General features: G+C 55.7%; 1 protein-coding gene across 1 annotated transcript; it reads right to left on the bottom strand.

Moving 5' to 3' along the window:
- Positions 1 to 3,000: 3,000 nt before the first annotated feature.
- LOC150043342 (vomeronasal type-2 receptor 26-like) lies at positions 3,001 to 12,713 on the bottom strand. Its single transcript, XM_090321926.1, has 5 exons — positions 12,428 to 12,713; positions 10,034 to 10,831; positions 8,888 to 9,097; positions 5,335 to 5,458; positions 3,001 to 3,971 (listed from the first exon to the last, which is right to left on the bottom strand). Exons 1-5 carry the CDS (start codon positions 12,671 to 12,673, stop codon positions 3,001 to 3,003), a joined length of 2,349 nt encoding a protein of 782 aa, XP_090178052.1. The 5' UTR covers positions 12,674 to 12,713.
- Positions 12,714 to 13,844: the final 1,131 nt, after the last annotated feature.

Genomic DNA, 13,844 nt, shown 5'->3' with positions numbered 1-13,844 from the left:
AGCCCCAGGACCCTCCCGAGCAGAGCCAGCCCAGCCCCCAGGACCCTCCCGAGCAGGGCCAGCCCAGCCCCCAGGACCCTCCCGAGCAGAGCCAGCCCAGCCCCCAGGACCCTCCCGAGCAGGGCCAGCCCAGCCCCCAGGACCCTCCCCAGCAGAACCAGCCCAGCCCCAGGACCCTCCCCGAGCAGGGCCAGCCCAGCCCGGCCCCAGGACCCTCCCGAGCAGAGCCAGCCCAGCCCAGCCCCCAGGACCCTCCAGAGCAGGGCCAGCCCAGCCCCGACCCCAGGACCCTCCTGAGCAGGGCCAGCCAAGCCCCGGCCCCCAGGACCCTCCCGAGCAGGGCCAGCCCAGCCCCAGGACCCTCCCGAGCAGGGCCAGCCCGGCCCCCAGGACCCTCCCGAGCAGAGCCAGCCCAGCCCCAGGACCCTCCCGAGCAGGGCCAGCCCGGCCCCCAGGACCCTCCCGAGCAGGGCCAGCCCAGCCCCCAGGACCCTCCCGAGCAGAGCCAGCCCAGCCCCAGGACCCTCCCGAGCAGGGCCAGCCCGGCCCCCAGGACCCTCCCGAGCAGGGCCAGCCCAGCCCCCAGGACCCTCCCGAGCGGGGCCAGCCCGGGCCTGGCCCACCCCGCGTGGCCAAGCCTTGCTCGCTTCCTCCTTGAGCAGGGGCAGAGCACCTTGCAAGTCAGCCAAGCAGGTCTCCAGGCAGGCCAGACCTGGTGGTGGACCCCAGACGAGGAAGGCAGGAAACCTGGCACGGGCAGGAGTGACCAGTTCTGTCAGCAAAGGGAGCGGTAACTTCACAAAATGCATCGTCCTGGGGAAGACACAGGCTGGGGTCTCTCAGGCAGAGGACTGTGCATGCAGAGGCCAAGGAGCACGTCAGGATCTCACAAAGGGACCGGAGAAGTAGAAGGTGACGTGGGGAACTATGGCGAGGTGGGAAGTCACCCGAGTTTTAAAAGAACCATGGAGGTGGCTAATACAGAGAAGACAGAGTACAGGACAAGAACAAAGGCCATGTAGTCACCTAGTGAGCAGCTGGGCAAGAAAGGCCCTGGAGATGATGGCCAGGAGAGATGTGAGGCTCTTTAAAGAAGCAGGCTGTGGATGGTGCAGAGCTGGCATTCCCCGTGGGCAGGCAGAGGGGCCGAGGCCCTTGGAGGGTGTGTGAGGCAGCTGAATGGGAAACCCAGTGTTGTGGGTCCACACAGGGCAGGATGGCCAGGCTGGACAGAGTGGACATTGGGAAGGAAAGCAGTCTGTGGTGGGACACCCACACAGTCCCGACTCCGAGGACCATGCAGGGCAAGATGCTACAAAAGGAGCCGTAACTGAGGAGAGAAGAGGCTGTTTCCAAGCCTTGCTCTCCCCAGGACTCCCCAAAGCGAGGAGCAGCAGTGGTTGACATGATCTCCCCCTCTAGAAAGGTAGCCTCCCCAAACTGCTTGGAGCTCAGCCCAGTCCTGGAGATGAGATGTGGCCCTGCATAGCTCCCTCCGAACTCCCGAACTAGATCCTCCAGCCCATGCTTTTTGTGAGGGGGGTGGGGAGGGGGTGCAGTTCATTACAAAATTGCCAGAAAATTCTTTTATTATGGTGAATTTTAGACATACAAAAAAGACAACAGAGAGCAATGAGGCTATGCATCATGGGCTCACGGCCAGCCAAAAATTAAACCCTAACTCCATATCGTTCTTCTAACATAACCACAGTGTACTTTATTTTGCTGCTGCTGCTGCTGGTGGCTTGAACTGAGGGACTGGGTGCAGCCCTAAGCCAAAAAGGGCTCAAGGTTAGCGCTCTATTACTTTACATAGCTCCACTTCTGGTTTTCTGGCAGTTCATTGGAGATAAATCATGCAGGCTATCCTGCCAGGACTGGTGACGAGCTGCGGTCCTCAGATCTCACCTTCCCTAGCAGCTGGGATGACAGGTGTGAGGCACGGGCTCCTGGCCACAGTATAATTAATAACAGAAAAAAGTCGATCAGGATCTCTTGCTATCATTGACTATGTTTACAGCCACAGTTCACTTCTTAGTACTTTAATATTTTTTTCTTTTTTTTTTTATTTGTGGGGTCATAAGGATTAAACTCTAGGCCTGAGCACGGTTCCTGAACTCTTCAGCTCAAGGCTACCACCCTACCCTTGAGCCAAGCCCCACTTGGAGATCAGAGTCTCAGGTCCTTTTGTGCCCGGGCTGGCTTTGAACCTTGATCCTCAGATCTCAGTCTCCCGAGTAGTGAAGATTATAGGCGTGAGCCACCTCGTCCAGCTGGAATAGGCTTTACTCATATCCTCAGCTCCGGTCTCCCCTCCTACACAGGAATGAAACCACGAAACTGATTCTGCCTTTGAGTTTGCCTTATCAGGACACTACATGTAAATAGACTCTTAAAAAGGACACTTTATGTCATAGAATCTTATTCTGTGTCCTTCATACAGTATATTTTCAAGGTTTGTCTATGTTGTACTTCTCTTTATCATCGAATCGAATCCATTCTGTGGATATGCCACCACTTGTCTATCCACTCAGCAGGTGGACACTTACATTATTTCCACTTAATATTGAGTAATAATGCTTTTTCTCAATGTTTACTCACACTGTTTTGTGAGCCTGACTTCATTGCTCTTGGGAATAGCCCTAAGAAGAGTGAATTTATGGCTCGTGGTGAACCACGTGGTGACCTTTCCAGGAACTGACCATTTATTTCCACCTTACATCGACAACCTGTAGGTGAGGGCTTCGTTTTCCCACATTTTTATGAGCACTTATCTGCATCGATGTCACTATCATCGTGACTTTCTTAATTACCAGCTCTTTTACTATCACATACAAGAGGCCTTTCTAGGACCATCCAGGTATCTGCCGTCTTACCCAGTAGCCATTGGTGTCCTGAGCCTCTGTGTCATCACTCTCCAGCTGTCCTTGACTTCCTCGAAACCCACCTTGAAGCAATGAGCAAAAATCACGTGGCCCGCATGTCTCCCACAGGCCTGACTCAGGAAGCTCTGTAGCGTGGACCCGGAGAGACACCTGCTGCAGAGCACCGGCCTGTGCCTTCTCCCTGAGCCCACTGTCCTGGACGCAGCCGGGCTGAAGCGGCGTGGCCCGGCTTCAGCAAGATGAGGTAGCACTTGGGGGTGAAGATGCCACCCAGCAGCCCGGCCGTGGAGGCCAGGATGGAGAAGACCTCCACGGCCACCGTGGCCTTGCCCCGCGCGCTGTGGTACAGAGGCAGGAAGGCCGCCCAGACACTGCAGAACAGCAGCATGCTGAAGACAATGAAGCGCGTCTCGTTGAAGGCATCCGGCAGGCCCCGGGCGAGGAAGGCCACGCCGAAGGTGCCTGCGGCCAGGAAGCCCAGGTAGCCCAGCACGCAGGAGAAGGCCGCGCCGGAGCCCTCCTGGCACTGGAGGACGCTGAGCCTGGGCGAGGAGCCCAGGTCCCTGTCCGGGAAGGGCGGGGAGGAGCCCAGCCACGCCGCACAGAGCAGCACCTGCACCAGGGAGCAAACCAGCACCACGGACGGGGAGGCCCTGGGGCCCAGACACACCTGAGCCCGGCCCCGCGGCCTGGACACCCTGAACGCCAGCACCACAGTGAGGGTCTTGGCCAGGACGGAGGAGACGGCCACGGTGAACACCACGGCAAAGGTGGTCTGGCGCAGCAGGCAGGTGGCGGCCGTGGGCCGGCCCAGGAACAGCAAGGCACACAGGGCACACAGGCTCAGGGAGACCAGCAGCAAGTAGCTGAGCGGCCGGTTGTTGGCCTTGACCACGGGGCTGTCCCGGTGCCTCAGGAACGTCCCCAGGACCAGCACGGCCAGGCCGGCCAGCGTGAGCGACGCTGCGGCCAGGGCCAGCCCCAGGGGCTCCTGGAAGGCCAGGAAGGCCTCGGGCCTGGGCAGGCAGCCATCGTGAGCAGGGCTGGAGTACTGATCCACTGGGCACAGCAGGCATTGCTTCATGTCTGGGGGAGACACAGAGACCCCACGGCTTTAGTGGCCAGCACTGACTCACAGCAGTGGCTCTGTAGAGCCTGTGAACACCTGGGAAACATTTCACACATTAATGTAGTTAGGATTTACTATTAATCAGTATAGCCAGAGGCACAGGAGGGATACACACCCTATTGCCATACTTCATGTGTGTGCGTGTTTTTGAAGAGAGGGCAGTCCTGGGCTTGAGCTCAGGACCTGAGCACTGTCCTTGGGCTTTCTCAAGGCTAGTGCTCTACCACTTGAGTCATAGCACACTTCCACCTTTTTCTGTGTATGTGGTACTGAGGAATCGAACCTAGGGCTTTATGCATGCTAGGCAGGCACTCTACCACTAGGCCACACTCCTGGCCCTATGTGGTTTTCTGTTTGTTTTTGGTCCCGGGGCTTGAACTCTGTGCCTGGGCATTGTCCCTGAGTTCTTCAGCTCAAGGTTATCAGTCTACCACTTGAGCCTCAGCACCACTTCTGGCTTTCAAGTGGTTCATTAGAGTTAAGACTATCATGGACTCTGCCCAGGCTAGCTTTGAACTGCAATTCTCAGATCTCAGTCTCCTGAGTAGTTAGAATTACAGGCGTGAGCCACCAGCACCCGGCATATGTGATCTTTTTAATGGTTAATTTGCTGTGACTGTTCTTGTTTTCATATGGTATGGACTGAGTTGTGCTGAAAAATTCAACAATGTTAATTTGTTGAAGTGCTGACCTCTGAGTGTAGCTGTGTAAGGAGGTAGACATGGGAGATGAGGTGATGAAGGCTCAGTGAGGACATTCACTTATAAGAAGCACTCAGGACACAGACCCACGAACACCCGGGGACAGGGAAAAGCTGACTCTCTGCAGGCCCAGCAGACAGGCCTCAGAAGAAACCAAAGCTCCTGACACCCTGACCTCCGCCCTCCAGCCTCCAGAACTGGAGTGAGGGTCACTGTTGCTCTATGCCACCACGTCTCCTAAGTGCACGGACAAAGAGCATTCAGGATGCAAACAGACATTCAATCTGTAACTCACCGTCAGGAGTTTAAGACTCTGGCAAAACTACTGGCACAAGAGCGAGAGGGCAGGGTTACTGAGGGTCCAGAGCCAGTGGGGTCCACTTTACTTCATGCTCGTGAAGGACCTCGAGGGGTCACATGGTGAGTATTCACCAGTCTCAGAAACTACAATCCCCACATGTGTACACTTGATACAGCTCATCAAATCATTTACCTAAAAACAACGGTAAGATTGGCATGCCGGCCCGAATTCCCATGCAGAGTCCACAGATAAGCAGAGCTTGTGCAGTGACTCATGGATAGGAATGAAACACAGAAGCTCTGTGCCTCCCCCTCTCACCTGTTTGGTCTGCAAACTGTCCCTCGGGGCAAGGGCTGCAATGGAAACAGCAGTGGGGGGCCCCCTGTTTGGGGGTCTGGCTGAACCCCGGAGGACAGCTCTCACTGCAGGCAGAGCCGGGCACCTGGGGATGGACAACAGGTCATCGGGCCTGTCCAGTGACACAGAAGCAGGGGCCAGCCTCCGTCCACTCTGAGAGGAAGATGAGACTCTTTCCAGTGATAGCCCCCAAAAGCTAGGCTGTGAACCCCAAAAGGAATGGGAGTCTGGTACACCATCTCCCAGAGTTCTCAGGCCGCTGAGAGTCTCCTGAAATGGACAACAAGCCTGGCTTGAAGGGAATTCAGCTTGCTCTCCTGGGCGCAGGCTAATTCCACACCAAACTCTCAGGAAACTTGGGGATAAACAAAAATCTAACCAAAAGTCATCTACCACTTACATCTGCTTCTTAAGATTAAAGAAATAAAGTTGTTTATCACTTGAGTAAAATGATACCACATGATTGGTGCTTGTGACTTAAAGAAAATAGTGACTTCACGTTCTGTGTATTCTTGTACTCTACTCAATAAATACCTTGTAAAGGGCTGGGAGCAAAGCCTAGTGGTAGAGCGCTTGCCTAACATGCGTGAAGCCCTGGGTTCCATACCTTAGTACCATATACACAGAAAAAGCCAGAAGTGGCACTGTGGCTCAAGTGATACAACGGTAGCCTTGAGCTGAAGAGCTCAAGGACAGCACCCAGGCCTTGAGTTCAAGCCCCACAACCTACCTTCTGGAAAGTGTCGGCAGTGTCACCCCAGACACAGATGGGAGAGGAGTGCCATGTGTCAGGGCTGAATAGACCTGGTGGTGGGGCTCTGGCTGATATGGCAAAGCGAAGCCAGACAGGGGGCCTAGGTGGGGCTCCTGTCACTCGGCTTCTATAGAGAACAGTAGGTACTAAATGTATAAAAAGTGAGATAATACAAAGACTAGTGTGGGCCTGGGTCAAGGATGACATACATATTCGTGAAGCTTTTCATAGTTTAAAATAGTAATAATTTAAAAAGTGCTCACAGCCAGGTGTGGTCGCTCACGCCTGTCATGCTAGCTACTCAGGAGGCTGAGATCTGAGGACCACAGTTCAAAGCCAGTCCAGGCATTAAAATCCGAGAGACTCTTATCTCCAATTAACTACTAGAAACCGCAAGTGGGGCTGTGGCTCAAGGGGTAGGGCGGTAGCCTTGAGATGAAGAGCTCAGGGACAGCGTCCAGGCCCCGAGTTCAAGCCCTACCCACAACCCCAGCCCTACAACCCACAACCAACCAAAAGAAAGTGCTTACTTCACCCACCTCAACACACACACACACACACACACACACCACACACACACACACACCACACACACACACACACACCACACACACACACACCACACACACACACATACACACACACCACACACACACACCACACACACACACACACCACACACACACCACACACACACACACCACACACACACACACACACACACCACACACACACACCACACACACACCACACACACACCACACACCACACACACACCACACACACACACACACACACACCACACACACACACACACACACACCACACACACACCACACACACACCACACACACACGCACACACCACACACACACACACCACACACACACACACCACACACACACACCACACACGCACACACCACACACACACACCACACACACACACACCACACACACACACATACACACACACCACACACACACCACACACACACACACACCACACACACACACACCACACACACACACACACACCACACACACACCACACACACACCACACACACACACACACACCACACACACACACCACACACACCACACACACACACCACACACCACACACACACCACACACCACACACCACACACACACACACCACACACACACACACGCACACACCACACACCACACACACACCACACACACACCACACACGCACACACACCACACACACACACGTCTCCAGTCACAATCCCCTTCTCCAGCCACTGTCTCCCCCAATTCTACCCACAAAGTAGTGGCCAGCAGAGGGCCCAGGTCCCTTGGCACAGCTCTCCACGGATGTAAAGAGGTGAGGGAGTCTTTTTGACAGAATGTGCACTGCTGTTTTCCTCCTTAACGCAGAAGAACCCAAAGACGCTCTGCGGCCCCTGTACATTGAAAAGAATCTGGACCGTGGCCTCTGGTGACCAGACGCATCCCCGGGTCTCAGGCGTGAACTCTTTGGGGCTAACACTGACAGGACACCACGCCCGGCATCACGTTAGCCAAGGCTACATAGCCACCAAGACAGCTGGAAATCTGCCCTGGACTGGGGAAGGCAGCAGCACACATCTGTTCCTACACAAAGCACACTGCTTTGTCAGTCCCATCGCCTTCTACATGACACATGACCATGCACTTGGAGAAATGTATGGCCATCTTTTTTTTTTTGTGCCAGTCCTGGGCTTGAGCTCAGGGCCTGAGCACTGTCCTTGGACTTTCTCAAGGCTAGAGCTCTACCACTTGAGCCTCAGCACCACTTCCGGCTTTTTTCTATGTATGTGTACCAGGGAATTGAACCCAGGTTTTCATGCATGCTAGATAAGCACTTTAACCATTAGGCCAAACTCCCGGCCTCTGTATGACCATGTTATCTTCCAGGTACCCTGTTTTCCTGTTCACAGAATGGATCCTAAATACAAACACAGTGGAAACAATCTGAAAGAAGCTCAAGCCGGGCAGCGCAGTGGCTCACGCCTCTAATCCTAGCTACTCAGGACGCTGAGATCTGCGGTTCAAGGTTCAAAGCCAGTCTTGGCACAAAAGGACCTGAGACTCTTGTCTCCAATAAATCACCAGAAAATGGGAAGCGGGGTTTGGCTCAAGGATAGGGTGGTAGCTTTGAGCTGTCTAAGAGCTCAGGGACAGCTCCTAGGCCAAGTTCAAGCCCCATGACACACATAAAAAAAAAGAAAGAAAGAAAAAAGAAAAGAGAAGAAGGGCCAGGAGTTTGGCCTAGTGGTAGAGTGCTTGCCTAGCATGCATGAAGACCCAGGTTCAATTCCTTGGTACCACATACATAGAAAAAAGCCGGAAGTGGTGCTGAGGCTCAAGTGGTAGAGCTCTAGCCTTGAGAAAGTCCAAGGACAGTGCTCAGGCCCTGAGCTCAAATCCAGGACTGACAAAAAAAAAAAAAGAGAGAGAAGAAGGAGGAGGAGGAGGAGGAGGAGGAGAAGGAGGAGGAGGAGGAGAAGCAGCAGCTCAAGGCGAAGGTTGCAATTCAATTAAAATTTCATGCCTCCAGTGTTTCCATTTATGATGTTGAATAAAACACTGTCTTCTCATGTGGCTAAATGTCAGCACTGAGTTATGCTGAGCCCAGCTTAGAGATGCATTGGCTTCATGCAACACCTGGGTTCAAGCTCCATTAGCTTCTGACTTTCTCTCCTATTCTAACCCATCAGATCAGGATCACCATACACCAGCCTTCTCACCTGGACATCCTTCTGCAAGTGGATGGACAGTCTGCTCCCCGAGCAGCCTCGAGGGTCAATCTGGCCTATGTGAGCCAAGCGGAACGCACCCTCGGGGGTCTTCTGTCCCTGTACAATGTCAAACTGTGTAACCAGATCTCCGTGGACATCAAACTTAACCTCACTGCCCTCCGGAGTCTTGAAGTGCACCTTCCTGAGGGCATGGAGGAGCTGGGGACAGAAGAGGACATTGCAGACAATGGTGACAGGCCATGTGGCCCCAGGCCAGGCCAGCTCCCCACCAGGCCTATGGGAGCCTAGGTGGCCTGTGGCACATGCAGGGAGCTACAGAAATGTTCTTGCCAACTTCATATGAAATCAGAAAGAAATTTTAATAAGGTAATAATAAATAACCCAGATTATGCTTTTTTATCATAAAGCAGTACTAAAATATTTTTCTGACCCAGTCACTGGTGGCTCACAACCATAGTCTTACCTGCTCAGGAGGCTGAGACCTGTGGATCAGGGTTCAAAGCCAGCCGAGGCAGGAAAGTCCATGAGACTTTTATCTCCAGTTCACCACCAGAAAACATTCTGGCTTGTGCTAGCCTTGAGCAAAAGAGCTCAGGGACTGTGCCTAGGCCCTGAATGAAAGAGATAGAGAGAGAGGGGTTGGGGTGAGAGGGAGGGAGAGAGGGAGGGAGGGAAAAGAGGAGGAAGGAAAGAAGGGAGAGAGGGAGGGAGGGAGGGAGGGAGTCGGGGAAGGACTCTGGTTCACAATCATGTATTTTCAATGGCGTATAAGCGGCCCGAGTTCTCTGAATGAACCTCACCTGAGCACCCCCTTCTCTTAGCCATGTCTCTCCCCAGGTAGCTCTGTAGACTTCTGCTTTAGCAGTGCCATTGATCAAAATGCAAAATTTGACTTCTGAAATTGAACCTCCTTTGTACAACTATTTATTAAAAACAAGCTAACGTCAATAACAAATACAAAGAAAATGTAAAAGAGGCACTGTACTCATAAGCCGACACGTAGACCTGGAAGCCGTTTTTACAGATCGACATCCTTGCTGAAGAGCATGGTCTCTGCCCCCCTGCTGCAGCTCAGACGGGAGGTCCTGCTGTCCACCCTCCCTGAATCGCCCCCTCCACACACTTCCCTCTCACCTGCCAGGGCTGGAGCTGCCCGGGGTCTGCACACGTCCCCTCCTGGGCCTCACAGGACAGCAGGTCGTGCAGGGCTTGGGCAATGCTGTAGACAGCCAGGTAGGCGACATCTGTTTGACTCACTTTCTGGAAAGGAAGCTCCTGGCCTGTCAGACTCTCATTCCCCGTGCAGAACCGGGCACCCTCTGCCAGTGTGGTGCTCCTGTGGGGCCACGTACACCCGAAGGTGGCCTCCCAGAACCCCACTGTGAACATGTCCTCTGGGGCCCTGCTGGGGTGAAGGTGAGCGAGGAACGCAGGTAAACCAGGCATCCAGCTTCTGTGATACGAAAGACCGAATGAACTCTGCAGGACCCGGGAGACCCCTGGCACAGTCAGGGCCAGAGCCATGTGCAGCGTGTCCGGGCTCACCCAGACCCAGCCCCCCAAGCCAAGGTGCAGCAAGCCCCGCAGGATGAGCTCAAAGTTGGAGTTGTTCACAAAGACCAGGACGGCTCTGGCAGTGCACCTCTGCATCTTCTGCACAAGGAACTGCGTCTTCTCCAGAGACCTCTGGGAAGGGACCTGGAGGCTGAACTCGACGCAGGCACCGGCCTGGCCCAGCTCCTGGGTGGCCAGGGCGCTGGCCTGCTGCCCAAAGTCATCGTCCTGGGCCAGGATGCCCACCCAGGACCACGCGAAATGGAGCACCAGCTGAGTCACTGCTCGGGAAGTCGTGAGGTCACTGGCCACAGTTCGGAGGAAGGAAGGGAACTGGGTCTTGTCACTGAGGACTGGCAGGGTGGACGCGTAGCTGACCTGTCGGGGAAGGGCCAGGCAGCAGGAGATGAGGTGAGAACTGACACACAGGTCTTGGCTCATGTAAGCTTCAAATGTGGGCAGACAGGACAGGAAGAAGACAGCAAGAGTCGGAAACTTGCCCGTGCCACATGGCTGCCGAGGGATTGCAAGCTTTGTTGCCGTGAGTTCAGCATCCTTTGCATATCCAAGATCTTTCCCGAATTGGAGTAGTAACCCAGGCTAGAGCAGAATAGGAGCGTGACTGTCTCCTCTGAGCCCCAAGCTGGAGCAGGAACGCCTCCTCTGAACCCAAACTGGAAATGATCACTCATGAAAGAGGACATGCTCCTCTCCTACACCATGCACTAAAGCAACATCGCCTCCAATAAACTATAAACAAAACACAGTCACCTCCTGGAAACCATTAAACAAAACACAGTCACCTCCTGTGAGCTGTGGACTAGAACACAATCACCTCCTGTGAGCTGTGGACTAGAACACAATCACCCCTTGTGAGCCGTGGGGCTGCTGTCAGGTGTCGCAGCCTAGCTTTGGGGTGCAGGGGCCCTGTGAAGGTGTGGGGTGTCTGGGCGTCTGACTCCAGCTGAATTCAATCCTTCTTGTGCTTTCCTGAATGGCAAAGTCCTGTCTCACCTTGGACTCAGGAAACACCTGGAGAGCTCTGACCTTTACCCAGCATCCTCACCACTACTCCAATGCCCCTCTGCGGGTCCTGCGCCCTCCTGCAGAGGGCTTCCTGCGGCTCTCAATGAGCCATCAGCCCTTGGCACCTCTGCGGCGAGACAGACGCCAAGGTTCACAGGTCTCATTGATTTTCAGGAGAGAGGCCATGTCATGGGCCACACAGGGCAGGCCCTTGGGGCTGTATCCAGCAGGGCTCTGCCACCCCTTAAGCCATGGCCAGGGTTCAGCGGGGCGGCTGAATGGCTCACTGTCCTCCTCTGGTTGCAGAGTCCGCTCCTGCCCCCAGCAGGCAGTAAGTGCACAGCCAGGTAAAGGCCGGGGGCTTGGACGCCCGCGGACGGCTCTGGGGAAGCATCTGGACCTCAGGGCTCTGACCAGGTCTAGGGATAATTCTCAGATGGAGTCAAGTATGGGAGCGTTCGTGGCAGTGGGGCACAGGACCAGGCCGGCCAGGGACAGCAGGGGCCGAGGCTGTGGAGGGCAGGGTGGGTCCGTGCTCGCTCTGCTTCCCAGGCGGGGTGAGGTGGGCTTCCACCCCTCCCCTACCCGAGGCTCCACACCGCTGAGGACAGAAACTTCCCAGCCTCAGCCAGCACCAAGCCAGCGCAATCTGAGCCAGCAGGACTCCCCCTCAACCCACCTCCGCCCCCAGGCACCGCCTCTCAGGCCAGACGACCCGGGAGCCAGGGGCCGTGGGACTGGGGGCACAAGGCTGATCAGACGGCCATCTGACCCACCAGTCCACCCACACCCGTCCTCACAGCTGGCTCTGCCAAGGAGAACCTTGCCGGCTAGAGAGCAGATGTCCACGAAGCCCACGCGGTCCGGCCCCACACAGGGCACTGCTCCCCACACGTCTCCAGCACACCTCTCCCTCCGTCATCCCCACAGGGGACTTGCAGGACTCACCTGGGGAAACCTGTACAGCCCCAGAAGCCTGGCCATGGACATGGAGAGCGTGGACCGCGTGTCCCCCACCACGGCCACCCTGGGGGGCCCAGCCCCACAGGAGTAGTTGGGGACCGGCTCCTCCTGCCCCGTGAGGAAGCCCAGCGTCTCGTGGAGGGCTCCGTGCACCGAGTCCCCCGAGTTGCGGATGGAGAAGCCGAGGGTCAGGTTGGGCAGCAGATGGTCGTTCCTGTTGACCTCCTCCATGGCAAAGACGAACCCCTGGGCTGCCAGGTAGCCCAGCTGGAAACACTGTGGAGAAGAGGGGCCGCTTTCCTCAGGGGGAGGGCAGGCGGGGTGCCCTGGTCCCCTGCACACCCCGATACTCAGGTGGAGACCTGAGGATCACGGCTGGATGCCAGACAGGAGAGTGTGTGAGACTCTTCACCTCCAATTAACTGTGCAGAAGAGCCAGCAGCAGAGCCATACTGGGGTTCAAGTGGAAGAGCTAAGAGGCCCAGGGACGGCGGCCAGGCCTTGAGTTCAAGCCCTATGACCCACAGGAAAGTACTTGAGACTCCTCCCCCCCCCCTCTTTTTTTTTTCCTCTCTCTCTCCCTCTTCAGTCCTGGGGATTGAACTCGGGGCCTGGACAATGTCCTTGGGCTTTCTCCCAGGCTAGTGCTCTACCACTCTGCAGCTCCCCCAGCCTCAGGCCTGGCTGTGGAGGTGCCCTCAGCAGCCCGGACCCCAGCACACCCAGCACTGACCTTGAGTGCGGCCGACCGGCTGGTGGAGATGAGAAATCCAACAGGGCAACGTCATAGTAGTGAAAGATGCTGAAGCTCCCGGCCACCTCCACATCCCCAGGTCGGTCAAAGTGAGGGCTTCTCCCAGGCCGGCGCCAGCCTGTGGGTCCAGAGATCGCAGCACCACAGAGACACCCCAGGAAGGCCAGACGCAAGAGCCATCGTCGCATGCCTGCCAGGCACCTGGACAGACAGACCTGAAGCCCCACTGCAGGCCCAGGCCCGGGGTGACCCAGGCTCTTGTTTAGGATGGCATTGTCCACCTGGGCATTTGAAGTGGGAGCCACCCTGAGGAGATGGCAGGCCGTGGGGAGGGCAGAGGTACAGAGCTGGGCCTGAGTGGCCACTAACTCCCACATCCATTAAAAGTTGAGTTCCTCCACCTGTGTCTCCACTGTGCTGTGGATAACAGCCCCGGGCATCGGGCGTGGACTTGAGGGACAGCGCCCTGAGAGGCCGCAGTCAGGATAGTAAATACAACCTTCCACTTCCCAAGACGCGACTGGACTGCTTGGGGGCCGGCGCCTGCCTGCAGTGCCCTCAGCCCCTCTTCTTGCAGTGAAAGTCCTTGAGGTCCACCTGGGACACAGTGGCTCTGCTGCACAGGGAGAAAGATGAGCTCAGGATTGA

The sequence above is a fragment of the Megascapheus bottae genome, chromosome 31, assembly GCF_031878675.1.
Source record: "Megascapheus bottae isolate mThoBot1 chromosome 31, mThoBot2.hap1, whole genome shotgun sequence".
In the NCBI taxonomy this organism is placed as follows: Eukaryota; Metazoa; Chordata; class Mammalia; order Rodentia; family Geomyidae; genus Megascapheus; species Megascapheus bottae.
Note: the sequence above shows the minus strand (reverse complement) of the source record. Positions and strands in the feature narration are given on the sequence as shown.